The sequence below is a fragment of the Salmo salar genome, chromosome ssa20 (genome assembly GCF_905237065.1).
Source record: "Salmo salar chromosome ssa20, Ssal_v3.1, whole genome shotgun sequence".
NCBI lineage: Eukaryota > Metazoa > Chordata > Actinopteri > Salmoniformes > Salmonidae > Salmo > Salmo salar.
In genome coordinates this window covers 81,756,807-81,784,721 of record NC_059461.1, presented here as the reverse complement: position 1 = coordinate 81,784,721, position 27,915 = coordinate 81,756,807, and the positions used below count along the sequence as shown (strand labels likewise).

At 46.5% G+C, this 27,915-nt stretch overlaps 1 protein-coding gene across 3 annotated transcripts in view; it reads left to right on the top strand.

Moving 5' to 3' along the window:
• nox4 (NADPH oxidase 4) overlaps nucleotides 1-27,915 on the top strand; it is a 176,093-nt gene that overhangs the window by 120,254 nt on the left and 27,924 nt on the right. For all 3 annotated transcript variants that reach the window (XM_045704003.1, XM_014163465.2, XM_045704002.1), the window contains one exon: nucleotides 23,312-23,393. In XM_045704003.1, coding sequence (XP_045559959.1) covers nucleotides 23,312-23,393 — 82 coding nt within the window. The remainder of the gene's footprint in view (nucleotides 1-23,311; nucleotides 23,394-27,915) is intronic.

Genomic DNA, 27,915 nt, shown 5'->3' with positions numbered 1-27,915 from the left:
TAAGAGCTAACATGGCTCTAGCAGTATTAGTACAGGGTTCTAAGAGCTAACATGGCTCTAGCGGTATTAGTACAGGGTTCTAAGAGCTAACATGGCTCTAGCGGTATTAGTACAGGGTTATAAAAGCTAACATCGCTCTAGCAGTATTAGTACAGGGTTCTAAGAGCTAACATGGCTCTAGCGGTATTAGTACAGGGTTCTAAAAGCTAACATGGCTCTAGCGGTATTAGTACAGGGTTCTAAGAGCTAACATGGCTCTAGCAGTATTAGTACAGGGTTCTAAGAGCTAACATGGCTCTAGCGGTATTAGTACAGGGTTCTAAGACCTAACATGGTTCTAGCAGTATTAGTGCAGGGTTCTAAGAGCTAACATGGCTCTAGCGGTATTAGTACAGGGTTCTAAAAGCTAACATGGCTCTAGCAGTATTAGTACAGGGTTCTAAGAGCTAACATGGTTCTAGCGGTATTAGTACAGGGTTCTAAGCGCTAACATGGCTCTAGCGGTATTAGTACAGGGTTCTAAGAGCTAACATGGCTCTAGCAGTATTAATACAGGGTTCTAAAAGCTAACATGGCTCTAGCGGTATTAGTACAGGGTTCTAAGAGCTAACATGGCTCTAGCGGTATTAGTACAGGGTTCTAAAAGCTAACATGGCCCTAGCAGTATTAGTACAAGGTTCTAAGAGCTAACATGGCTCTAGCAGTATTAGTACAGGGTTCTAAGAGCTAACATGGCTCTAGCGGTATTAGTACAGGGTTCTAAAAGCTAACATGGCTCTAGCGGTATTAGTACAGGGTTCTAAGAGCTAACATGGCTCTAGCGGTATTAGTACAGGGTTCTAAGAGCTAACATGGTTCTAGCGGTATTAGTACAGGGTTCTAAGCGCTAACATGGCTCTAGCGGTATTAGTACAGGGTTCTAAGAGCTAACATGGCTCTAGCGGTATTAGTACAGGGTTCTAAGACCTAACATGGCTCTAGCGGTATTAGTACAGGGTTCTAAGACCTAACATGGCTCTAGCAGTATTAGTACAGCGTTCTAAGAGCTAACATGGCTCTAGCGGTATTAGTACAGGGTTCTAAGAGCTAACATGGCTCTAGCGGTATTAGTACAGGGTTCTAAGAGCTAACATGGCTCTAGCGGTATTAGTACAGGGTTCTAAGAGCTACCATGGCTCTAGCGGTATTAGTACAGGGTTCTAAGAGCTAACATGGCTCTAGCGGTATTAGTACAGGGTTCTAAGAGCTAACATGGCTCTAGCAGTATTAGTACAGGGTTCTAAGAGCTAACATGGCTCTAGCAGTATTAGTACAGGGTTCTAAGAGCTAACATGGCTCTAGCAGTATTAGTCCAGGGTTCTAAGAGCCAACATGGCTCTAGCGGTATTAGTACAGCGTTCTAAGAGCTAACATGGCTCTAGCGGTATTAGTACAGGGTTCTAAGAGCTAACATGGCTCTAGCGGTATTAGTACAGGGTTCTAAGAGCTAACATGGCTCTAGCGGTATTAGTACAGGGTTCTAAGAGCTACCATGGCTCTAGCGGTATTAGTACAGGGTTCTAAGAGCTAACATGGCTCTAGCAGTATTAGTACAGGGTTCTAAGATCTAACATGGCTCTAGCGGTATTAGTACAGGGTTCTAAGAGCTAACATGGCTCTAGCAGTATTAGTACAGGGTTCTAAGAGCTAACATGGCTCTAGCAGTATTAGTCCAGGGTTCTAAGAGCCAACATGGCTCTAGCGGTATTAGTACAGGGTTCTAAAAGCTAACATGGCTCTAGCAGTATTAGTACAGGGTTCTAAAAGCTAACATGGCTCTAGCAGTATTAGTACAGGGTTCTAAGAGCTAACATGGCTCTAGCAGTATTAGTACAGGGTTCTAAGAGCTAACATGGCTCTAGCGGTATTAGTACAGGTTTCTAAGAGCTAACATGGCTCTAGCGGTATTAGTACAGGGTTCTAAGAGCTAACATGGCTCTAGCAGTATTAGTACAGGGTTGTAAAAGCTAACATGGCTCTAGCAGTATTAATACAGGGTTCTAAGAGCTAACATGGCTCTAGCGGTATTAGTACAGGGTTCTAAGAGCTAACATGGCTCTAGCGGTATTAGTACAGGGTTCTAAGACCTAACATGGCTCTAGCGGTATTAGTACAGGGTTCTAAGAGCTACCATGGCTCTAGCGGTATTAGTACAGGGTTCTAAGAGCTAACATGGCTCTAGCGGTATAAGTACAGGGTTCTAAGACCTAACATGGCTCTAGCGGTATAAGTACAGGGTTCTACATTTTTACATTTTTACATTTTAGTCATTTAGCAGACGCTCTTATCCAGAGCGACTTACAAATTGGTGCATTCACCTATAATATCCAGTGGAACAACCACTTTACAATAGTGCATCTAAATCTTTTAAGGGGGGGGGGTTAGAAGGATTACTTTATCCTATCCCAGGTATTCCTTGAAGAGGTGGGGTTTCAGGTGTCTCCGGAAGGTGGTGATTGACTCCGCTGTCCTGGCGTCGTGAGGGAGCTTGTTCCACCATTGGGTTGCCAGAGCAGCAAACAGTTTTGACTGGGCTGAGCGGGAACTGTGCTTCCTCAGAGGTAGGGAGGCGAGCAGGCCAGAGGTGGATGAACGGAGTGCCCTTGTTTGGGTGTAGGGCCTGATCAGAGCCTGAAGGTACGGAGGTGCCGTTCCCCTCACAGCTCCGTAGGCAAGCACCATGGTCTTGTAGCGGATGCGAGCTTCGACTGGAAGCCAGTGGAGAGAGCGGAGGAGCGGGGTGACGTGAGAGAACTTGGGAAGGTTGAACACCAGACGGGCTGCGGCGTTCTGGATGAGTTGTAGGGGTTTAATGGCACAGGCAGGGAGCCCAGCCAACAGCGAGTTGCAGTAATCCAGACGGGAGATGACAAGTGCCTGGATTAGGACCTGCGCCGCTTCCTGTGTGAGGCAGGGTCGTACTCTGCGAATGTTGTAGAGCATGAACCTACAGGATCGGGTCACCGCCTTGATGTTGGTGGAGAACGACAGGGTGTTGTCCAGGGTCACGCCAAGGCTCTTAGCACTCTGGGAGGAGGACACAAGGGAGTTGTCAACCGTGATGGCGAGATCATGGAACGGGCAGTCCTTCCCCGGGAGGAAGAGCAGCTCCGTCTTGCCGAGGTTCAGCTTGAGGTGGTGATCCGTCATCCACACTGATATGTCTGCCAGACATGCAGAGATGCGATTCGCCACCTGGTTGTCAGAAGGGGGAAAGGAGAAGATTAATTGTGTGTCGTCTGCATAGCAATGATATGAGAGACCATGTGAGGATATGACAGAGCCAAGTGACTTGGTGTATAGCGAGAATAGGAGTGGGCCAAGAACAGAGCCCTGGGGGACACCAGTGGTGAGAGCACGTGGTGCGGAGACAGATTCTCGCCACGCCACCTGGTAGGAGCGACCTGTCAGGTAGGACGCAATCCAAGCGTGCGCGGTGCCGGAGATGCCCAGCTCGGAGAGGGTGGAGAGGAGGATCTGATGGTTCACGGTATCAAAGGCAGCAGATAGGTCTAGAAGGATGAGAGCAGAGGAGAGAGAGTTAGCTTTAGCAGTGCGGAGAGCCTCCGTGACACAGAGAAGAGCAGTCTCAGTTGAATGCCCAGTCTTGAAACCTGACTGATTAGGATCAAGAAGGTCATTCTGAGAGAGATAGCAAGAGAGCTGGCCAAGCACGGCGCGTTCAAGAGTTTTGGAGAGAAAGGAAAGAAGGGATACTGGCCTGTAGTTGTTGACATCGGAGGGATCGAGTGTAGGTTTTTTCAGAAGGGGTGCAACTCTCGCTCTCTTGAAGACGGAAGGGACGTAGCCAGCGGTCAAGGATGCGTTGATGAGCGAGGTGAGGTAGGGGAGAAGGTCTCCGGAAATGGTCTGGAGAAGAGAGGAGGGGATAGGGTCAAGTGGGCAGGTTGTTGGGCGGCCGGCCGTCACAAGACGCGAGAGTTCATCTGGAGAGAGAGGGGAGAAAGAGGTCAAAGCACAGGGTAGGGCAGTGTGAGCAGGACCAGCAGTGTCGTTTGACTTAGCAAACGAGGATCGGATGTCGTCAACCTTCTTTTCAAAATGGTTGACGAAGTCATCCGCAGAGAGGGAGGAGGGGGGGGGGGAGGAGGATTAAGGAGGGAGGAGAAGGTAGCAAAGAGCTTCCTAGGGTTAGAGGCAGATGCTTGGAGTTTAGAGTGGTAGAAAGTGGCTTTAGCAGCAGAGACAGAAGAGGAAAATGTAGAGAGGAGGGAGTGAAAGGATGCCAGGTCCGCAGGGAGGCGAGTTTTCCTCCATTTCCGCTCGGCTGCCCGGAGCCCTGTTCTGTGAGCTCGCAGTGAGTCGTCGAGCCACGGAGCAGGAGGGGAGGACCGAGCCGGCCTGGAGGATAGGGGACAGAGGAAATCAAAGGATGCAGAGAGGGAGGAGAGGAGGGTTGAGGAGGCAGAATCAGGAGATAGGTTGGAGAAGGTTTGAGCAGAGGGAAGAGATGATAGGATGGAAGAGGAGAGAGTAGCGGGAGAGAGAGAGCGAAGGTTGGGACGGCGCAATACCATCCGAGTAGGGGGAGAGTGAGAAGTGTTGGATGAGAGCGAGAGGGAAAAGGATACAAGGTAGTGGTCGGAGACTTGGAGGGGAGTTGCAATGAGATTAGTGGAAGAACAGCATCTAGTAAAGATGAGGTCAAGCGTATTGCCTGCCTTGTGAGTAGGGGGGGAAGGTGAGAGGGTGAGGTCGAAAGAGGAGAGGAGTGGAAAGAAGGAGGCAGAGAGGAATGAGTCGAAGGTAGACGTGGGGAGGTTAAAGTCACCCAGAACTGTGAGAGGTGAGCCATCCTCAGGAAAGGAACTTATCAAGGCGTCAAGCTCATTGATGAACTCTCCAAGGGAACCTGGAGGGCGATAAATGATAAGGATGTTAAGCTTGAAAGGGCTGGTAACTGTGACAGCATGGAATTCAAATGAGGAGATAGACAGATGGGTCAGGGGAGAAAGAGAGAATGTCCACTTGGGAGAGATGAGGATTCCAGTGCCACCACCCCGCTGGCTCGATGCTCTAGGGGTATGCGAGAACACGTAGTCAGACGAGGAGAGAGCAGTAGGAGTAGCAGTGTTATCTGTGGTGATCCATGTTTCCGTCAGCGCCAGGAAGTCTAGGGACTGGAGGGTAGCATAGGCTGAGATGAACTCAGCCTTGTTGGCCGCAGACCGGCAGTTCCAGAGGCTGCCGGAGACCTGGAACTCCACGTGGGTCGTGCGCGCTGGGACCACCAGGTTAGAGCGGCAGCAGCCACGCGGTGTGGAGCGTTTGTATGGCCTGTGCAGAGGAGAGAGAACAGGGATAGGCGGACACATAGTAGACAAGCTACAGAAGAGGCTACGCTAATGCAAATGAGATTGGAGTGACAAGTGGACTACACGTCTCGAATGTACAGGAAGTTAAGCTTACGTTGCAAAAATGTTATTGACTAAAATGATACAGTACTGCTGGCTGGTGGAGTAGGCTAGCTAGCAGTGGCTGCGTTGTTGACTTTGAACGTGTAGCTGGCTAGGTAACCTCGGTAGTTTCAGTACTACACCTTGTCATGATACAAAGCAACTTTGTAGCTAGCTAGCTAACATAACACTAATCAAGACGTTCCTTGTAGTGTATTTAGTTTCAACAATGCTGCTCGTCGGTAATAGTTGGCTAGGTTAGGAAAAATGGCGTCGCGGGGGACGGAAATAGCTGGCTAGCTAACCTCGATGGCTGGCTAGCTAGCAATTATCAATTAACAATTATCAAGCTATGACAAAGACAACTAGGTAGCTCGCTAGGTAACACTGCACTAGTCAAATCGTTCCGTTGTGAAGTATTAGTAACTACAGCGCTGCTAGTCGGTAACGGATGGCTATCTGGCAGTGGGTTAATGATGACTAGGTGTGTTGAGTAAGTCTGGCGCCGCGTCGCGGCTGGCTAGCACACCTCGATAATACTCAAACTCAAGCTACACAATTATCTTAGATACAGAGACAGCACAGACAACTATGTAGCTGGCTAACTAACACTAACACCACACTAATCAAGTCGTTGCGTTGTAATGTAATAGTTTCTGCGGTGCTGTTAGTCGGTAGAAGTTGGCTAGCTAACAGTGATGACTAGCTAGCTAGCAGTGTTGACTACGTTAGGAGGACGAAGATAGCTAGCCTCGATAATTACTCAGTTACTCTAAACTACACAATTATCTTTGATACAAAGACGGCTATGTAGCTAGCTAAGAAGAATTGCTCAGATCAAACAAATCAAGCCGTTGTAATGTAGCGAAGAGCTAACATGGCTCTAGCAGTATTAGTACAGGGTTCTAAGAGCTAACATGGCTCTAGCGGTATTAGTACAGGGTTCTAAGAGCTAACATGGCTCTAGCAGTATTAGTACAGGGTTCTAAGAGCTAACATGGCTCTAGCAGTATTAGTAAAGGGTTGTAAAAGCTAACATGGCTCTAGCAGTATTAGTACAGGGTTCTTAGAGCTAACATGGCTCTAGCAGTATTAGTACAGGTTTCTAAGAGCTAACATGGCTCTAGTGGTATTAGTACAGGGTTCTAAGAGCTAACATGGCTCTAGCAGTATTAGTACAGGTTTCTAAGACCTAACATGGCTCTAGCGGTATTAGTACAGGGTTCTAAGACCTAACATGGCTCTAGCGGTATTAGTACAGGGTTCTAAGCGCTAACATGGCTCTAGCGGTATTAGTACAGGGTTCTAAGAGCTACCATGGCTCTAGCGGTATTAGTACAGGGTTCTAAGAGCTAACATGGCTCTAGCGGTATAAGTACAGGGTTCTAAGAGCTAACATGGCTCTAGCGGTATTAATACAGGGTTCTAAGAGCTAACATGGCTCTAGCGGTATTAGTACAGGGTTCTAAAAGCTAACATGGCTCTAGCGGTATTAGTACAGGGTTCTAAGAGCTAACATGGCTCTAGCGGTTTTAGTACAGGGTTCTAAGAGCTAACATGGTTCTAGCGGTATTAGTACAGGGTTCTAAGCGCTAACATGGCTCTAGCGGTATTAGTACAGGGTTCTAAGAGCTAACATGGCTCTAGCGGTATTAGTACAGGGTTCTAAGAGCTAACATGGCTCTAGCGGTATTAGTACAGGGTTCAATCAGCTAACATGGTTCTAGCGGTATTAGTACAGGTTTCTAAGCGCTAACTAGTTCTAGCGGTATTAGTACAGGGTTCTAAGAGCTAACATGGCTCTAGCGGTATTAGTACAGGGTTCTAAGACCTAACATGGCTCTAGCGGTATTAGTACAGGGTTCTAAGACCTAACATGGCTCTAGCGGTATTAATACAGCGTTCTAAGAGCTAACATGGCTCTAGCGGTATTAGTACAGGGTTCTAAGAGCTAACATGGCTCTAGCGGTATTAGTACAGGGTTCTAAGAGCTAACATGGCTCTAGCGGTATTAGTACAGGGTTCTAAGAGCTACCATGGCTCTAGCGGTATTAGTACAGGGTTCTAAGAGCTAACATGGCTCTAGCAGTATAAGTACAGGGTTCTAAGAGCTAACATGGCTCTAGCGGCATTAGTACAGGGTTCTAAGAGCTAACATGGCTCTAGCAGTATTAGTACAGGGTTCTAAGAGCTAACATGGCTCTAGCAGTATTAGTCCAGGGTTCTAAGAGCCAACATGGCTCTAGCGGTATTAGTACAGGGTTCGAAAAGCTAACATGGCTCTAGCAGTATTAGTACAGGGTTCTAAAAGCTAACATGGCTCTAGCAGTATTAGTACAGGGTTCTAAGAGCTAACATGGCTCTAGCAGTATTAGTACAGGGTTCTAAGAGCTAACATGGCTCTAGCGGTATTAGTACAGGGTTCTAAGAGCTAACATGGCTCTAGCGGTATTAGTACAGGGTTATAAAAGCTAACATCGCTCTAGCAGTATTAGTACAGGGTTCTAAGAGCTAACATGGCTCTAGCGGTATTTGTACAGGGTTCTAAAAGCTAACATGGCTCTAGCGGTATTAGTACAGGGTTCTAAGAGCTAACATGGCTCTAGCAGTATTAGTACAGGGTTCTAAGAGCTAACATGGCTCTAGCGGTATTAGTACAGGGTTCTAAGACCTAACATGGTTCTAGCAGTATTAGTGCAGGGTTCTAAGAGCTAACATGGCTCTAGCGGTATTAGTACAGGGTTCTAAGACCTAACATGGCTCTAGCAGTATTAGTACAGGGTTCTAAAAGCTAACATGGCTCTAGCAGTATTAGTACAGGGTTCTAAGAGCTAACATGGTTCTAGCGGTATTAGTACAGGGTTCTAAGCGCTAACATGGCTCTAGTGGTATTAGTACAGGGTTCTAAGAGCTAACATGGCTCTAGCAGTATTAATACAGGGTTCTAAAAGCTAACATGGCTCTAGCGGTATTAGTACAGGGTTCTAAGAGCTAACATGGCTCTAGCGGTATTAGTACAGGGTTCTAAAAGCTAACATGGCCCTAGCAGTATTAGTACAGGGTTCTAAGAGCTAACATGGCTCTAGCAGTATTAGTACAGGGTTCTAAGAGCTAACATGGCTCTAGCGGTATTAGTACAGGGATCTAAAAGCTAACATGGCTCTAGCGGTATTAGTACAGGGTTCTAAGAGCTAACTTGGCTCTAGCGGTATTAGTACAGGGTTCTAAGAGTTAACATGGTTCTAGTGGTATTAGTACAGGGTTCTAAGCGCTAACATGGCTCTAGCGGTATTAGTACAGGGTTCTAAGAGCTAACATGGCTCTAGCGGTATTAGTACAGGGTTCTAAGACCTAACATGGCTCTAGCGGTATTAGTACAGGGTTCTAAGACCTAACATGGCTCTAGCAGTATTAGTACAGCGTTCTAAGAGCTAACATGGCTCTAGCGGTATTAGTACAGGGTTCTAAGAGCTAACATGGCTCTAGCGGTATTAGTACAGGGTTCTAAGAGCTACCATGGCTCTAGCGGTATTAGTACAGGGTTCTAAGAGCTAACATGGCTCTAGCAGTATAAGTACAGGGTTCTAAGAGCTAACATGGCTCTAGCGGCATTAGTACAGGGTTCTAAGAGCTAACATGGCTCTAGCAGTATTAGTACAGGGTTCTAAGAGCTAACATGGCTCTAGCAGTATTAGTCCAGGGTTCTAAGAGCCAACATGGCTCTAGCGGTATTAGTACAGGGTTCGAAAAGCTAACATGGCTCTAGCAGTATTAGTACAGGGTTCTAAGAGCTAACATGGCTCTAGCAGTATAAGTACAGGGTTCTAAGAGCTAACATGGCTCTAGCGGCATTAGTACAGGGTTCTAAGAGCTAACATGGCTCTAGCAGTATTAGTACAGGGTTCTAAGAGCTAACATGGCTCTAGCAGTATTAGTCCAGGGTTCTAAGAGCCAACATGGCTCTAGCGGTATTAGTACAGGGTTCGAAAAGCTAACATGGCTCTAGCAGTATTAGTACAGGGTTCTAAAAGCTAACATGGCTCTAGCAGTATTAGTACAGGGTTCTAAGAGCTAAAATGGCTCTAGCAGTATTAGTACAGGGTTCTAAGAGCTAACATGGCTCTAGCGGTATTAGTACAGGGTTCTAAGAGCTAACATGGCTCTAGCGGTATTAGTACAGGGTTATAAAAGCTAACATCGCTCTAGCAGTATTAGTACAGGGTTCTAAGAGCTAACATGGCTCTAGCGGTATTAGTACAGGGTTCTAAAAGCTAACATGGCTCTAGCGGTATTAGTACAGGGTTCTAAGAGCTAACATGGCTCTAGCAGTATTAGTACAGGGTTCTAAGAGCTAACATGGCTCTAGCGGTATTAGTACAGGGTTCTAAGACCTAACATGGTTCTAGCAGTATTAGTGCAGGGTTCTAAGAGCTAACATGGCTCTAGCGGTATTAGTACAGGGTTCTAAAAGCTAACATGGCTCTAGCAGTATTAGTACAGGGTTCTAAGAGCTAACATGGTTCTAGCGGTATTAGTACAGGGTTCTAAGCGCTAACATGGCTCTAGCGGTATTAGTACAGGGTTCTAAGAGCTAACATGGCTCTAGCAGTATTAATACAGGGTTCTAAAAGCTAACATGGCTCTAGCGGTATTAGTACAGGGTTCTAAAAGCTAACATGGCTCTAGCGGTATTAGTACAGGGTTCTAAGAGCTAACATGGCTCTAGCGGTATTAGTACAGGGTTCTAAGAGCTAACATGGTTCTAGCGGTATTAGTACAGGGTTCTAAGCGCTAACATGGCTCTAGCGGTATTAGTACAGCGTTCTAAGAGCTAACATGGCTCTAGCGGTATTAGTACAGGGTTCTAAGAGCTAACATGGCTCTAGCGGTATTAGTACAGGGTTCTAAGAGCTACCATGGCTCTAGCGGTATTAGTACAGGGTTCTAAGAGCTAACATGGCTCTAGCAGTATTAGTACAGGGTTCTAAGAGCTAACATGGCTCTAGCGGTATTAGTACAGGGTTCTAAGAGCTAACATGGCTCTAGCAGTATTAGTACAGGGTTCTAAGAGCTAACATGGCTCTAGCAGTATTAGTCCAGGGTTCTAAGAGCCAACATGGCTCTAGCGGTATTAGTACAGCGTTCTAAGAGCTAACATGGCTCTAGCGGTATTAGTACAGGGTTCTAAGAGCTAACATGGCTCTAGCGGTATTAGTACAGGGTTCTAAGAGCTAACATGGCTCTAGCGGTATTAGTACAGGGTTCTAAGAGCTACCATGGCTCTAGCGGTATTAGTACAGGGTTCTAAGAGCTAACATGGCTCTAGCAGTATTAGTACAGGGTTCTAAGATCTAACATGGCTCTAGCGGTATTAGTACAGGGTTCTAAGAGCTAACATGGCTCTAGCAGTATTAGTACAGGGTTCTAAGAGCTAACATGGCTCTAGCAGTATTAGTCCAGGGTTCTAAGAGCCAACATGGCTCTAGCGGTATTAGTACAGGGTTCTAAGAGCTAACATGGCTCTAGCAGTATTAGTACAGGGTTCTAAGAGCTAACATGGTTCTAGCAGTATTAGTACAGGGTTCTAAGAGCTAACATGGCTCTAGCGGTATTAGTACAGGGTTCTAAGAGCTAACATGGCTCTAGCGGTATTAGTACAGGGTTCTAAGACCTAACATGGCTCTAGCGGTATTAGTACAGGGTTCTAAGAGCTAACATGGCTCTAGCGGTATTAGTACAGGGTTCTAAGAGCTAACATGGCTCTAGCGGTATTAGTACAGGGTTCTAAGACCTAACATGGCTCTAGCGGTATTAGTACAGGGTTCTAAGAGCTACCATGGCTCTAGCGGTATTAGTACAGGGTTCTAAGAGCTAACATGGCTCTAGCGGTATAAGTACAGGGTTCTACATTTTTACATTTTTACATTTTAGTCATTTAGCAGACGCTCTTATCCAGAGCGACTTACAAATTGGTGCATTCACCTATAATATCCAGTGGAACAACCACTTTACAATAGTGCATCTAAATCTTTTAAGGGGGGGGGTTAGAAGGATTACTTTATCCTATCCCAGGTATTCCTTGAAGAGGTGGGGTTTCAGGTGTCTCCGGAAGGTGGTGATTGACTCCGCTGTCCTGGCGTCGTGAGGGAGCTTGTTCCACCATTGGGTTGCCAGAGCAGCAAACAGTTTTGACTGGGCTGAGCGGGAACTGTGCTTCCTCAGAGGTAGGGAGGCGAGCAGGCCAGAGGTGGATGAACGGAGTGCCCTTGTTTGGGTGTAGGGCCTGATCAGAGCCTGAAGGTACGGAGGTGCCGTTCCCCTCACAGCTCCGTAGGCAAGCACCATGGTCTTGTAGCGGATGCGAGCTTCGACTGGAAGCCAGTGGAGAGAGCGGAGGAGCGGGGTGACGTGAGAGAACTTGGGAAGGTTGAACACCAGACGATGAGTTGTAGGGGTTTAATGGCACAGGCAGGGAGCCCAGCCAACAGCGAGTTGCAGTAATCCAGACGGGAGATGACAAGTGCCTGGATTAGGACCTGCGCCGCTTCCTGTGTGAGGCAGGGTCGTACTCTGCGAATGTTGTAGAGCATGAACCTACAGGATCGGGTCACCGCCTTGATGTTGGTGGAGAACGACAGGGTGTTGTCCAGGGTCACGCCAAGGCTCTTAGCACTCTGGGAGGAGGACACAAGGGAGTTGTCAACCGTGATGGCGAGATCATGGAACGGGCAGTCCTTCCCCGGGAGGAAGAGCAGCTCCGTCTTGCCGAGGTTCAGCTTGAGGTGGTGATCCGTCATCCACACTGATATGTCTGCCAGACATGCAGAGATGCGATTCGCCACCTGGTTGTCAGAAGGGGGAAAGGAGAAGATTAATTGTGTGTCGTCTGCATAGCAATGATATGAGAGACCATGTGAGGATATGACAGAGCCAAGTGACTTGGTGTATAGCGAGAATAGGAGTGGGCCAAGAACAGAGCCCTGGGGGACACCAGTGGTGAGAGCACGTGGTGCGGAGACAGATTCTCGCCACGCCACCTGGTAGGAGCGACCTGTCAGGTAGGACGCAATCCAAGCGTGCGCGGTGCCGGAGATGCCCAGCTCGGAGAGGGTGGAGAGGAGGATCTGATGGTTCACAGTATCAAAGGCAGCAGATAGGTCTAGAAGGATGAGAGCAGAGGAGAGAGAGTTAGCTTTAGCAGTGCGGAGAGCCTCCGTGACACAGAGAAGAGCAGTCTCAGTTGAATGCCCAGTCTTGAAACCTGACTGATTAGGATCAAGAAGGTCATTCTGAGAGAGATAGCAAGAGAGCTGGCCAAGCACGGCGCGTTCAAGAGTTTTGGAGAGAAAGGAAAGAAGGGATACTGGCCTGTAGTTGTTGACATCGGAGGGATCGAGTGTAGGTTTTTTCAGAAGGGGTGCAACTCTCGCTCTCTTGAAGACGGAAGGGACGTAGCCAGCGGTCAAGGATGCGTTGATGAGCGAGGTGAGGTAGGGGAGAAGGTCTCCGGAAATGGTCTGGAGAAGAGAGGAGGGGATAGGGTCAAGTGGGCAGGTTGTTGGGCGGCCGGCCGTCACAAGACGCGAGAGTTCATCTGGAGAGAGAGGGGAGAAAGAGGTCAAAGCACAGGGTAGGGCAGTGTGAGCAGGACCAGCAGTGTCGTTTGACTTAGCAACGAGGATCGGATGTCGTCAACCTTCTTTTCAAAATGGTTGACGAAGTCATCCGCAGAGAGGGAGGAGGGGGGGAGGGGGAGGAGGATTAAGGAGGGAGGAGAAGGTAGCAAAGAGCTTCCTAGGGTTAGAGGCAGATGCTTGGAGTTTAGAGTGGTAGAAAGTGGCTTTAGCAGCAGAGACAGAAGAGGAAAATGTAGAGAGGAGGGAGTGAAAGGATGCCAGGTCCGCAGGGGAGGCGAGTTTTCCTCCATTTCCGCTCGGCTGCCCGGAGCCCTGTTCTGTGAGCTCGCAGTGAGTCGTCGAGCCACGGAGCAGGAGGGGAGGACCGAGCCGGCCTGGAGGATAGGGGACAGAGGAAATCAAAGGATGCAGAGAGGGAGGAGAGGAGGGTTGAGGAGGCAGAATCAGGAGATAGGTTGGAGAAGGTTTGAGCAGAGGGAAGAGATGATAGGATGGAAGAGGAGAGAGTAGCGGGAGAGAGAGAGCGAAGGTTGGGACGGCGCAATACCATCCGAGTAGGGGGAGAGTGAGAAGTGTTGGATGAGAGCGAGAGGGAAAAGGATACAAGGTAGTGGTCGGAGACTTGGAGGGGAGTTGCAATGAGATTAGTGGAAGAACAGCATCTAGTAAAGATGAGGTCAAGCGTATTGCCTGCCTTGTGAGTAGGGGGGGAAGGTGAGAGGGTGAGGTCGAAAGAGGAGAGGAGTGGAAAGAAGGAGGCAGAGAGGAATGAGTCGAAGGTAGACGTGGGGAGGTTAAAGTCACCCAGAACTGTGAGAGGTGAGCCATCCTCAGGAAAGGAACTTATCAAGGCGTCAAGCTCATTGATGAACTCTCCAAGGGAACCTGGAGGGCGATAAATGATAAGGATGTTAAGCTTGAAAGGGCTGGTAACTGTGACAGCATGGAATTCAAATGAGGAGATAGACAGATGGGTCAGGGGAGAAAGAGAGAATGTCCACTTGGGAGAGATGAGGATTCCAGTGCCACCACCCCGCTGGCTCGATGCTCTAGGGGTATGCGAGAACACGTAGTCAGACGAGGAGAGAGCAGTAGGAGTAGCAGTGTTATCTGTGGTGATCCATGTTTCCGTCAGCGCCAGGAAGTCTAGGGACTGGAGGGTAGCATAGGCTGAGATGAACTCAGCCTTGTTGGCCGCAGACCGGCAGTTCCAGAGGCTGCCGGAGACCTGGAACTCCACGTGGGTCGTGCGCGCTGGGACCACCAGGTTAGAGCGGCAGCAGCCACGCGGTGTGGAGCGTTTGTATGGCCTGTGCAGAGGAGAGAGAACAGGGATAGGCGGACACATAGTAGACAAGCTACAGAAGAGGCTACGCTAATGCAAATGAGATTGGAGTGACAAGTGGACTACACGTCTCGAATGTACAGGAAGTTAAGCTTACGTTGCAAAAATGTTATTGACTAAAATGATACAGTACTGCTGGCTGGTGGAGTAGGCTAGCTAGCAGTGGCTGCGTTGTTGACTTTGAACGTGTAGCTGGCTAGGTAACCTCGGTAGTTTCAGTACTACACCTTGTCATGATACAAAGCAACTTTGTAGCTAGCTAGCTAACATAACACTAATCAAGACGTTCCTTGTAGTGTATTTAGTTTCAACAATGCTGCTCGTCGGTAATAGTTGGCTAGGTTAGGAAAAATGGCGTCGCGGGGGACGGAAATAGCTGGCTAGCTAACCTCGATGGCTGGCTAGCTAGCAATTATCAATTAACAATTATCAAGCTATGACAAAGACAACTAGGTAGCTCGCTAGGTAACACTGCACTAGTCAAATCGTTCCGTTGTGAAGTATTAGTAACTACAGCGCTGCTAGTCGGTAACGGATGGCTATCTGGCAGTGGGTTAATGATGACTAGGTGTGTTGAGTAAGTCTGGCGCCGCGTCGCGGCTGGCTAGCACACCTCGATAATACTCAAACTCAAGCTACACAATTATCTTAGATACAGAGACAGCACAGACAACTATGTAGCTGGCTAACTAACACTAACACCACACTAATCAAGTCGTTGCGTTGTAATGTAATAGTTTCTGCGGTGCTGTTAGTCGGTAGAAGTTGGCTAGCTAACAGTGATGACTAGCTAGCTAGCAGTGTTGACTACGTTAGGAGGACGAAGATAGCTAGCCTCGATAATTACTCAGTTACTCTAAACTACACAATTATCTTTGATACAAAGACGGCTATGTAGCTAGCTAAGAAGAATTGCTCAGATCAAACAAATCAAGCCGTTGTAATGTAGCGAAGAGCTAACATGGCTCTAGCAGTATTAGTACAGGGTTCTAAGAGCTAACATGGCTCTAGCAGTATTAGTACAGGGTTCTTAGAGCTAACATGGCTCTAGCAGTATTAGTACAGGGTTCTAAGAGCTAACATGGCTCTAGCAGTATTAGTACAGGGTTCTTAGAGCTAACATGGCTCTAGCAGTATTAGTACAGGTTTCTAAGAGCTAACATGGCTCTAGTGGTATTAGTACAGGGTTCTAAGAGCTAACATGGCTCTAGCAGTATGAATACAGGGTTCTAAAAGCTAACATGGCTCTAGCGGTATTAGTACAGGGTTCTAAGACCTAACATGGCTCTAGCGGTATTAGTACAGGGTTCTAAGACCTAACATGGCTCTAGCGGTATTAGTACAGGGTTCTAAGCGCTAACATGGCTCTAGCGGTATTAGTACAGGGTTCTAAGAGCTAACATGTCTCTAGCAGTATTAGTACAGGGTTCTAAGAGCTACCATGGCTCTAGCGGTATTAGTACAGGGTTCTAAGAGCTAACATGGCTCTAGCAGTATTAGTACAGGGTTCTAAGAGCTACCATGGCTCTAGCGGTATTAGTACAGGGTTCTAAGAGCTAACATGGCTCTAGCGGTATAAGTACAGGGTTCTAAGAGCTAACATGGCTCTAGTGGTATTAGTACAGGGTTCTAAGAGCTAACATGGCTCTAGCGGTATTAGTACAGGGTTCTAAAAGCTAACATGGCTCTAGCGGTATTAGTACAGGGTTCTAAGAGCTAACATGGCTCTAGCGGTTTTAGTACAGGGTTCTAAGAGCTAACATGGTTCTAGCGGTATTAGTACAGGGTTCTAAGCGCTAACATGGCTCTAGCGGTATTAGTACAGGGTTCTAAGAGCTAACATGGCTCTAGCGGTATTAGTACAGGGTTCTAAGAGCTAACATGGCTCTAGCGGTATTAGTACAGGGTTCAATCAGCTAACATGGTTCTAGCGGTATTAGTACAGGTTTCTAAGCGCTAACTAGTTCTAGCGGTATTAGTACAGGGTTCTAAGAGCTAACATGGCTCTAGCGGTATTAGTACAGGGTTCTAAGACCTAACATGGCTCTAGCGGTATTAGTACAGGGTTCTAAGACCTAACATGGCTCTAGCGGTATTAATACAGCGTTCTAAGAGCTAACATGGCTCTAGCGGTATTAGTACAGGGTTCTAAGAGCTAACATGGCTCTAGCAGTATTAGTACAGGGTTCTAAGAGCTAACATGGCTCTAGCGGTATTAGTACAGGGTTCTAAGAGCTAACATGGCTCTAGCGGTATTAGTACAGGGTTCTAAGAGCTACCATGGCTCTAGCGGTATTAGTACAGGGTTCTAAGAGCTAACATGGCTCTAGCAGTATAAGTACAGGGTTCTAAGAGCTAACATGGCTCTAGCGGCATTAGTACAGGGTTCTAAGAGCTAACATGGCTCTAGCAGTATTAGTACAGGGTTCTAAGAGCTAACATGGCTCTAGCAGTATTAGTCCAGGGTTCTAAGAGCCAACATGGCTCTAGCGGTATTAGTACAGGGTTCGAAAAGCTAACATGGCTCTAGCAGTATTAGTACAGGGTTCTAAAAGCTAACATGGCTCTAGCAGTATTAGTACAGGGTTCTAAGAGCTAACATGGCTCTAGCACTATTAGTACAGGGTTCTAAGAGCTAACATGGCTCTAGCGGTATTAGTACAGGGTTCTAAGAGCTAACATGGCTCTAGCGGTATTAGTACAGGGTTATAAAAGCTAACATCGCTCTAGCAGTATTAGTCCAGGGTTCTAAGAGCCAACATGGCTCTAGCGGTATTAGTACAGGGTTCTAAAAGCTAACATGGCTCTAGCGGTATTAGTACTGGGTTCTAAGAGCTAACATGGCTCTAGCAGTATTAGTACAGGGTTCTAAGAGCTAACATGGCTCTAGCAGTATTAGTACAGGGTTCTAAGAGCTAACATGGTTCTAGCAGTATTAGTACAGGGTTCTAAGAGCTAACATGGCTCTAGCGGTATTAGTACAGGGTTCTAAGACCTAACATGGCTCTAGCAGTATTAGTACAGGGTTCTAAAAGCTAACATGGCTCTAGCAGTATTAGTACAGGGTTCTAAGAGCTAACATGGCTCTAGCAGTATTAGTACAGGGTTCTAAGAGCTAACATGGTTCTAGCAGTATTAGTACAGGTTTCTAAGAGCTAACATGGCTCTAGCAGTATTAGTACAGGGTTCTAAGAGCTAACATGGTTCTAGCAGTATTAGTACAGGGTTCTAAGAGCTAACATGGTTCTAGCAGTATTAGTACAGGGTTCTAAGCGCTAACATGGCTCTAGCGGTATTAGTACAGGGTTCTAAGAGCTAACATGGCTCTAGCGGTATTAGTACAGGGTTCTAAGACCTAACATGGCTCTAGCGGTATTAGTACAGGGTTCTAAGAGCTAACATGGCTCTAGCGGTATTAGTACAGGGTTCTAAGAGCTAACATGGCTCTAGCGGTATTAGTACAGGGTTCTAAGACCTAACATGGCTCTAGCGGTATTAGTACAGGGTTCTAAGAGCTACCATGGCTCTAGCGGTATTAGTACAGGGTTCTAAGAGCTAACATGGCTCTAGCGGTATAAGTACAGGGTTCTAAGAGCTAACATGGCTCTAGCGGTATTAGTACAGGGTTCTAAGAGCTAACATGGCTCTAGCAGTATTAGTACAGGGTTGTAAAAGCTAACATGGCTCTAGCAGTATTAGTACAGGGTTCTTAGAGCTAACATGGCTCTAGCAGTATTAGTACAGGTTTCTAAGAGCTAACATGGCTCTAGTGGTATTAGTACAGGGTTCTAAGAGCTAACATGGCTCTAGCAGTATGAATACAGGGTTCTAAAAGCTAACATGGTTCTAGCGGTATTAGTACAGGGTTCTAAGACCTAACATGGCTCTAGCGGTATTAGTACAGGGTTCTAAGACCTAACATGGCTCTAGCGGTATTAGTACAGGGTTCTAAGAGCTAACATGGCTCTAGCGGTATTAGTACAGGGTTCTAAGACCTAACATGGCTCTAGCGGTATTAGTACAGGGTTCTAAGAGCTACCATGGCTCTAGCGGTATTAGTACAGGGTTCTAAGAGCTAACATGGCTCTAGCAGTATAAGTACAGGGTTCTAAGAGCTAACATGCTCTAGCGGTATTAATACAGTGTTCTAAGAGCTAACATGGCTCTAGCGGTATTAGTACAGGGTTCTAAAAGCTAACATGGCTCTAGCGGTATTAGTACAGGGTTCTAAGAGCTAACATGGCTCTAGCGGTATTAGTACAGGGTTCTAAGAGCTAACATGGTTCTAGCGGTATTAGTACAGGGTTCTAAGCGCTAACATGGCTCTAGCGGTATTAGTACAGGGTTCTAAGAGCTAACATGGCTCTAGCAGTATTAATACAGGGTTCTAAAAGCTAACATGGCTCTAGCGGTATTAGTACAGGGTTCTAAGAGCTAACATGGCTCTAGCGGTATTAGTACAGGGTTCTAAGAGCTAACATGGCTCTAGTGGTATTAGTACAGGTTTCTAAGAGCTAACATGGCTCTAGCGGTATTAGTACAGGGTTCTAAAAGCTAACATGGCCCTAGCAGTATTAGTACAGGGTTCTAAGAGCTAACATGACTCTAGCAGTATTAGTACAGGGTTCTAAGAGCTAACATGGCTCTAGCGGTATTAGTACAGGGTTCTAAAAGCTAACATGGCTCTAGCGGTATTAGTACAGGGTTCTAAGAGCTAACATGGCTCTAGCGGTATTAGTACAGGGTTCTAAGAGCTAACAAAGGTTCTAGCGGTATTAGTACAGGGTTCTAAGCGCTAACATGGCTCTAGCGGTATTAGTACAGGGTTCTAAGAGCTAACATGGCTCTAGCGGTATTAGTACAGGGTTCTAAGACCTAACATGGCTCTAGCGGTATTAGTACAGGGTTCTAAGACCTAACATGGCTCTAGCGGTATTAGTACAGGGTTCTAAGAGCTAACATGGCTCTAGCGGTATTAGTACAGGGTTCTAAGAGCTAACATGGCTCTAGCGGTATAAGTACAGGGTTCTAAGAGCTAACATGGCTCTAGCGGTATTAGTACAGGGTTCTAAGAGCTAACATGGCTCTAGCAGTATTAGTACAGGGTTGTAAAAGCTAACATGGCTCTAGCAGTATTAGTACAGGGTTCTTAGAGCTAACATGGCTCTAGCAGTATTAGTACAGGTTTCTAAGAGCTAACATGGCTCTAGTGGTATTAGTACAGGGTTCTAAGAGCTAACATGGCTCTAGCAGTATGAATACAGGGTTCTAAAAGCTAACATGGCTTTAGCGGTATTTGTATAGGGTTCTAAGACCTAACATGGCTCTAGCGGTATTAGTACAGGGTTCTAAGACCTAACATGGCTCTAGCGGTATTAGTACAGGGTTCTAAGAGCTACCATGGCTCTAGCGGTATTAGTACAGGGTTCTAAGAGCTAACATGGCTCTAGCGGTATAAGTACAGGGTTCTAAGAGCTAACATGGCTCTAGCGGTATTAATACAGGGTTCTAAGAGCTAACATGGCTCTAGCGGTATTAGTACAGGGTTCTAAAAGCTAACATGGCTCTAGCGGTATTAGTACAGGGTTCTAAGAGCTAACATGGCTCTAGCGGTATTAGTACAGGGTTCTAAGAGCTAACATGGTTCTAGCGGTATTAGTACAGGGTTCTAAGCACTAACATGGCTCTAGCAGTATTAGTACAGGGTTCTAAGAGCTAACATGGCTCTAGCGGTATTAGTACAGGGTTCTAAGAGCTAACATGGCTCTAGCGGTATTAGTACAGGGTTCAATCAGCTAACATGGTTCTAGCGGTATTAGTACAGGTTTCTAAGCGCTAACATGGCTCTAGCGGTATTAGTACAGGGTTCTAAGAGCTAACATTGCTCTAGCGGTATTAGTACAGGGTTCTAAGACCTAACATGGCTCTAGCGGTATTAGTACAGGGTTCTAAGACCTAACATGGCTCTAGCAGTATTAGTACAGCGTTCTAAGAGCTAACATGGCTCTAGCGGTATTAGTACAGGGTTCTAAGAGCTAACATGGCTCTAGCGGTATTAGTACAGGGTTCTAAGAGCTAACATGGCTCTAGCGGTATTAGTACAGGGTTCTAAGAGCTACCATGGCTCTAGCGGCATTAGTACAGGGTTCTAAGAGCTAACATGGCTCTAGCAGTATTAGTACAGGGTTCTAAGAGCTAACATGGCTCTAGCAGTATTAGTCCAGGGTTCTAAGAGCCAACATGGCTCTAGCGGTATTAGTACAGGGTTCGAAAAGCTAACATGGCTCTAGCAGTATTAGTACAGGGTTCTAAAAGCTAACATGGCTCTAGCAGTATTAGTACAGGGTTCTAAGAGCTAACATGGCTCTAGCAGTATTAGTACAGGGTTCTAAGAGCTAACATGGCTCTAGCGGTATTAGTACAGGGTTCTAAGAGCTAACATGGCTCTAGCGGTATTAGTACAGGGTTCTAAGAGCTAACATGGCTCTAGCAGTATTAGTACAGGGTTCTAAGACCTAACATGGTTCTAGCAGTATTAGTACAGGGTTCTAAGAGCTAACATGGCTCTAACGGTATTAGTACAGGGTTCTAAGACCTAACATGGCTCTAGCAGTATTAGTACAGGGTTCTAAAAGCTAACATGTCTCTAGCAGTATTAGTACAGGGTTCTAAGAGCTAACATGGCTCTAGCAGTATTAGTACAGGGTTCTAAGAGCTAACATGGTTCTAGCAGTATTAGTACAGGGTTCTAAGAGCTAACATGGCTCTAGCGGTATTAGTACAGGGTTCTAAGAGCTAACATGGCTCTAGCGGTATTAGTACAGGGTTCTAAGAGCTAACATGGCTCTAGCGGTATTAGTACAGGGTTCTAAGACCTAACATGGCTCTAGCGGTATTAGTACAGGGTTCTGAGAGCTAACATGGCTCTAGCGGTATTAGTACAGGGTTCTAAGAGCTAACATGGCTCTAGCGGTATTAGTACAGGGTTCTAAAAGCTAACATGGCTCTAGCGGTATTAGTACAGGGTTCTAAGAGCTAACATGGCTCTAGCAGTATTAGTACAGGGTTCTAAGACCTAACATGGTTCTAGCAGTATTAGTACAGGGTTCTAAGAGCTAACATGGCTCTAACGGTATTAGTACAGGGTTCTAAGACCTAACATGGCTCTAGCAGTATTAGTACAGGGTTCTAAAAGCTAACATGGCTCTAGCAGTATTAGTACAGGGTTCTAAGAGCTAACATGGCTCTAGCAGTATTAGTACAGGGTTCTAAGAGCTAACATGGTTCTAGCAGTATTAGTACAGGGTTCTAAGAGCTAACATGGCTCTAGCGGTATTAGTACAGGGTTCTAAGAGCTAACATGGTTCTAGCGGTATTAGTACAGGGTTCTAAGCGCTAACATGGCTCTAGCGGTATTAGTACAGGGTTCTAAGAGTTAACATGGCTCTAGCGGTATTAGTACAGGGTTCTAAGACCTAACATGGCTCTAGCGGTATTAGTACAGGGTTCTAAGACCTAACATGGCTCTAGCGGTATTAGTACAGCGTTCTAAGAGCTAACATGGCTCTAGCGGTATTAGTACAGGGTTCTAAGAGCTAACATGGCTCTAGCGGTATTAGTACAGGGTTCTAAGAGCTAACATGGCTCTAGCGGTATTAGTACAGGGTTCTAAGAGCTACCATGGCTCTAGCGGTATTAGTACAGGGTTCTAAGAGCTAACATGGCTCTAGCAGTATTAGTAGAGGGTTCTAAGAGCTAACATGGCTCTAGCAGTATAAGTACAGGGTTCTAAGAGCTAACATGGCTCTAGCGGCATTAGTACAGGGTTCTAAGAGCTAACATGGCTCTAGCAGTATTAGTACAGGGTTCTAAGAGCTAACATGGTTCTAGCAGTGTTAGTACAGGGTTCTAAGACCTAACATGGCTCTAGCAGTATTAGTACAGGGTTCTAAGAGATACCATGGTTCTAGCAGTATTAGTACAGGGTTCTAAGAGCTAACATGGTTCTAGCAGTATTAGTACAGGGTTCTAAAAGCTAACATGGCTCTAGCAGTATTAGTACAGGGTTCCAAGAGCTAACATGGCTCTAGCAGTATTAGTACAGGGTTCTAAGAGCTAACATGTCTCTAGCAGTATTAGTACAGGGTTCTAAGAGCTAACATGGCTCTAGCAGTATTAGTACAGGGTTCTAAGAGCTAACATGTCTCTAGCAGTGGCTCTAACATGGCTCTAACATGGCTCTACAGCCAGTCCTACCACAACCCCATACAAGCTACAGTACAGCCAGTCCTACCACAATCCCATACAAGCTACAGTACAGCCAGTCCTACCACAACCCTGAACAGGCTACAGTACAGCCAGTCCTACCACAACCCCGTACAAGCTACAGTACAGCCAGTCCTACCACAACCCCATACAAGCTACAGTACAGCCAGTCCTACCACAACCCTGAACAGGCTACAGTACAGCCAGTCCTACCACAACCCTGAACAGGCTACAGTACAGCCAGTCCTACCACAACCCCATACAAGCTACAGTACAGCCAGTCCTACCACAACCCTGAACAGGCTACAGTACAGCCAGTCCTACCACAACCCTGAACAGGCTACAGTACAGCCAGTCCTACCACAACCCCATACAGGCTACAGTACAGCCAGTCCTACCACAACCCCATACAAGCTACAGTACAGCCAGTCCTACCACAACCCCAAACTCATCTGATTCATGGTCTTACCATGTGTTGTTTCTTCTCTCCTCTTTTCTCTCTGTTCTCCCCCTCTCGTCTCATGCCTTGTCCTGTCTGTTCTCCTTTTTCTTCACTCTCCTCCTCCACCTCCATCTTTTTTCTTTTGTCTCATTCCTCTGTTTTTCAGAACGTTTTACAGAGCTTTTGCTTCCTGATCCGGGAGCCGAGTCAGAGATCCTACCCATGGTGCAACAGAGGAGATACCCAAAGTAGGTTTGACCCTGTGAGTGTGTGGGCGTGAGTGCCTACATTCTTAGAAATCAAAGGTGCCATCTAGAACCTAAAAGGGTTCTTCATCTGTCCTAATAGGAGAACCCGTTAAGGAACCTTTTTTGGTTCCATGTAGAACCCTGTCCACAGAGGGTCCTACATGGAACCCAAAAGGATTCTACCTGGAACCAAAAAGGGTTATCCTATGGGGACAGCTGAAGAACCCTTATGGAACCATTTTCTAAGAGTGTAGGCATGTGTGTGTGGTAGAAGTAGTATAGTGTGCTAGTAGACCTTGGTAAGTCTTTGTGAACTCAGGGGGCGTGAGAGAGAGAGGTCAGAATTACAAAGAGTTAGAGGGGGATGGGGATAGAAGGACTCTATCTAGGAACACACACGCACGCACGCACGCACGCACACACACACACACACACACACACACACACACACACACACACACACACACACACACACACACACACACACACACACACACACACACACACACACACACACCACTATATCTCTTGTCTTACCTCAGTAATGCAGCTGACATGATTTCCCATGAAGGCTCAGAATCACACAGGGGGCAAAGTTTATGACCCTCTGACCCCTGCCCTCACACCCTTCCTGATGTATGTTTGTGTGTGTCTGTGTGTGTGAGGCTCATAGATTTTTTTGGGTCTGTGGGCTGTGCTTAGTTGGGATCTGCACTTGTGATAGCATCCCCCACCTGACCAAACAACCTGGTCCAGATTGTCATGATCACAGGTGTGTGTGTGTGTGTGTGTGTGTGTGTGTGTGTGTGTGTGTGTGTGTGTGTGTGTGTGTGTGTGTGTGTGTGTGTGTGTGTGTGTGTGTGTGTGTGTATACAGTGTGTGTGTGTATACAGTGTGTGTGTGTGTGTGTGTGTGTGTGTGTGTGTGTGTGTGTGTGTGTGTGTGTGTGTGTGTGTGTGTGTGTGTGTTTCCTAGTTTACGATTCATTCACTATAAATGAGGTCCTGAGAGTATAGACCACCACAAGGATTTACAGTTGAAGTCAGAAGTTTACATACACTTAGGTTGGAGTCATTAAAACTCGTTTTTCAAACACTCCACAAATTTCTTGTTAACAAACTGTAGTTTTGGCAAGTCGGTTAGGACATCTACTTTGTGCATGACACAAGTAATTTTTCCAACAAATGTTTACAGACAGATTATTTCACTTATAATTCACTGTATCACAATTCCAGTGGGTCAGAAGTTTACATACACTAAGTTGACTGTGCCTTTAAACAGCTTGGAAAATTCCAGAAAATGATGTCATGGCATTAGAAGCTTCTGATAGGCTAATTGAAATAATTTGAGTCAATTGGAGGTGTACCTGTGGATGTATTTCAAGGCCTACCTTCACACTCAGTGCCTCTTTGCTTGACATCATGGGAAAATCAAAAATAAATCAGCCAAGACCTCAGAAAGAAAATTGTAGACCCCCACAAGGAGGGGGAAGTGTGTTCCTGCTCTCTAGCGATGGAGGGAGAAGTGTGTTCCTGCTCTCTAGAGATGACGGAGGGAGAAGTGTGTTCCTGCTCTATAGAGATGAAGGAGAGGGAAGTGTGTTCCTGCTCTCTAGAGATGAAGGAGAGGGAAGTGTGTTCCTGCCCTCTAGAGTGAAGGAGGGAGAAGTGTGTTCCTGCTCAGTGGAGATGAAGGAGGGAGAAGTGTGTTCCTGCTCTATAGAGATGATGGAGGGAGAAGTGTGTTCCTGCCCTCTAGAGTGAAGGAGGGAGAAGTGTGTTCCTGCTCTCTAGAGATGGAGGGAGAAGTGTGTTCTTGCTCTTTAGAAATGGAGGGAGAAGTGTGTTCCTGCTCTCTAGAGATGAAGGAGGGAGAAGTGTGTTCCTGCTCTCTAGAGATGAAGGAGAGGGAATTGTGTTCCTGCTCTCTAGAGATGAATGAGAGGGAAGTGTGTTCCTGCTCTATAGAGATGGAGGAGGGGGAAGTGTGTTCCTGCTCTATAGAGATGGAGGAGAGGGAAGTGTGTTCCTGCTCTCTAGAGATGAAGGAGAGGGAAGTGTGTTCCTGCTCTCTAGAGATGAAGGAGGGAGAAGTGTGTTCCTGCCCTCTAGAGTGAAGGAGGGTGAAGTGTGTTCCTGCTCTATAGAGATGGAGGAGGGGGGAGTGTGTTCCTGCTCTGTAGAGATGAAGGAGAGGGAAGTGTGTTCCTGCTCTCTAGAGATGAAGGAGAGGGAAGTGTGTTCCTGCTCTCTAGAGATGAAGGAGAGGGAAGTGTGTTCCTGCTCTCTAGAGATGAAGGAGGGGGAGTGTGTTCCTGCTCTCTAGAGATGGAGGGAGAAGTGTGTTCCTGCTCTCTAGAGATGAAGGAGTGAGAAGTGTGTTCCTGCTCTCTAGAGATGATAGAGGGAGAAGTGTGTTCCTGCTCTCTAGAGATGATAGAGTGAGAAGTGTGTTCCTGCTCTCTAGAGATGATAGAGGGAGAAGTGTGTTCCTGCTCTATAGAGATGGAGGAGGAAGTGTGTTCCTGCTCTCTAGAGATGATTGAGGGAGAAGTGTGTTCCTGCTCTATAGAGATGAAGGAGGGAGAAGTGTGTTCCTGCTCTCTAGAGATGGAGGGGGGAGTGTGTTCCTGCTCTCTAGAGATGGAGGGGGGAGTGTGTTCCTGCTCTCTAGAGATGAAGGAGGGAGACGTGTGTTCCTGCTCTCTAGAGATGAAGGAGGGAGAAGTGTGTTCCTGCTCACTAGAGATGGAGGGGGGAGTGTGTTCCTGCTCTCTAGAGATGAAGGAGGGAGAAGTGTGTCCCTGCTCTTTAGAGATGGAGGGGGCAGTGTGTTCCTGCTCTTTAGAGATGGAGGGGGCAGTGTGTTCCTGATCTTTAGAGATGGAGGGGGCATTGTGTTCCTGCTCTTTAGAGATGGAGGGGGCAGTGTGTTCCTGATCTTTAGAGATGGAGGGGGCAGTGTGTTCCTGATCTTTAGAGATGGATGGGGCAGTGTGTTCCTGCTCTTTAGAGATGGAGGGGGCAGTGTGTTCCTGCTCTTTAGAGATGGAGGGTGCAGTGTGTTCCTGATCTTTAGAGATGGAGGGGGCAGTGTGTTCCTGATCTCTGGACTGTTTTCCCTTTCTCATTTTTTTATTTCTTCTCACTCTTCTTCCCATCTCCTTCCTCTCTCTCTCTCTCTCTCTCTCTCTCTCTCTCTCTCTCTCTCTCTCTCTCTCTCTCTCTCTCTATCTATCTCTCTGCTGTAGGGTTAGGGGGTGTTTATCAGCTCTGAGAATCCCCCCTCCATTATATTTATTTGTTTAATGGGTTATCATCCTGATCTCTCCTTCTGTCTGGCTGTGGGACTGACATGCAGGATGTTGCCTGTTTGTTTATGTTTGCCTGACCTTATAGGATGTCATTGGGATCCCGAGTGTGTGTGTGAGTGTGTGTGTGTGTGTGTGTGTGTGTGTGTGTGTGTGTGTGTGTGTATACAGTATGTGTGTGAGTGTGTGTGTGTGTGTATATAGTGTGTGTGTGTCCTAGTTTACAATTCATTCACTATAAATGAGGTCCTGCGAGTATAGACCACCACAAGGAAGTAGGTGAACATAGAGTATAGACCACCACAAGGAAGTAGGTGAACATAGAGTATAGACCACCACAAGGAAATAGGTGAACATAGAGTATAGACTACCACAAGGATGTAGGTGAACATAGAGTATAGACCACCACAAGGAAGTAGGTGAACATAGAGTATAGACTACCACAAGGATGTAGGTGAACATAGAGTATAGACTACCACAAGGATGTAGGTGAACATAGAGTATAGACTACCACAAGGAGGTTAACATAGAGTATAGACCAACACAAGGAGGTAGGTTAACATAGAGTATAGACCACCACAAGGAGGTAGGTTAACATAGAGTATAGACCACCACAAGGATGTAGGTGAACATAGAGTATAGACCACCACAAGGAGGTAGGTTAACATAGAGTATAGACCACCACAAGGATGTAGGTTAACATAGAGTATAGACTACCACAAGGAGGTAGGTGAACATAGAGTATAGACCACCACAAGGATGTAAGTTAACATAGAGTATAGACCACCACAAGGAGGTAGGTTAACATGGAGTATAGACCACCACAAGGAGGTAGGTTAACATAGAGTATAGACCACCACAAGGAGGTAGGTTAACATAGAGTATAGACCACCACAAGGATGTAGGTTAACATAGAGTATAGACCACCACAAGGATGTAGGTTAATATAGACTACCACAAGGATGTAGGTTAACATAGAGTATAGACCACCACAAGGATGTAGGTTAACATAGAGTATAGACTACCACAAGGATGTAGGTTAACATAGAGTATAGACCACCACAAGGGGGTAGGTGAACATAGAGTATAGACCACCACAAGGATGTAAGTTAACATAGAGTATAGACTACCACAAGGATGTAGGTTAACATAGAGTATAGACCACCACAAGGATGTAAGTTAACATAGAGTATAGACTACCACAAGGATGTA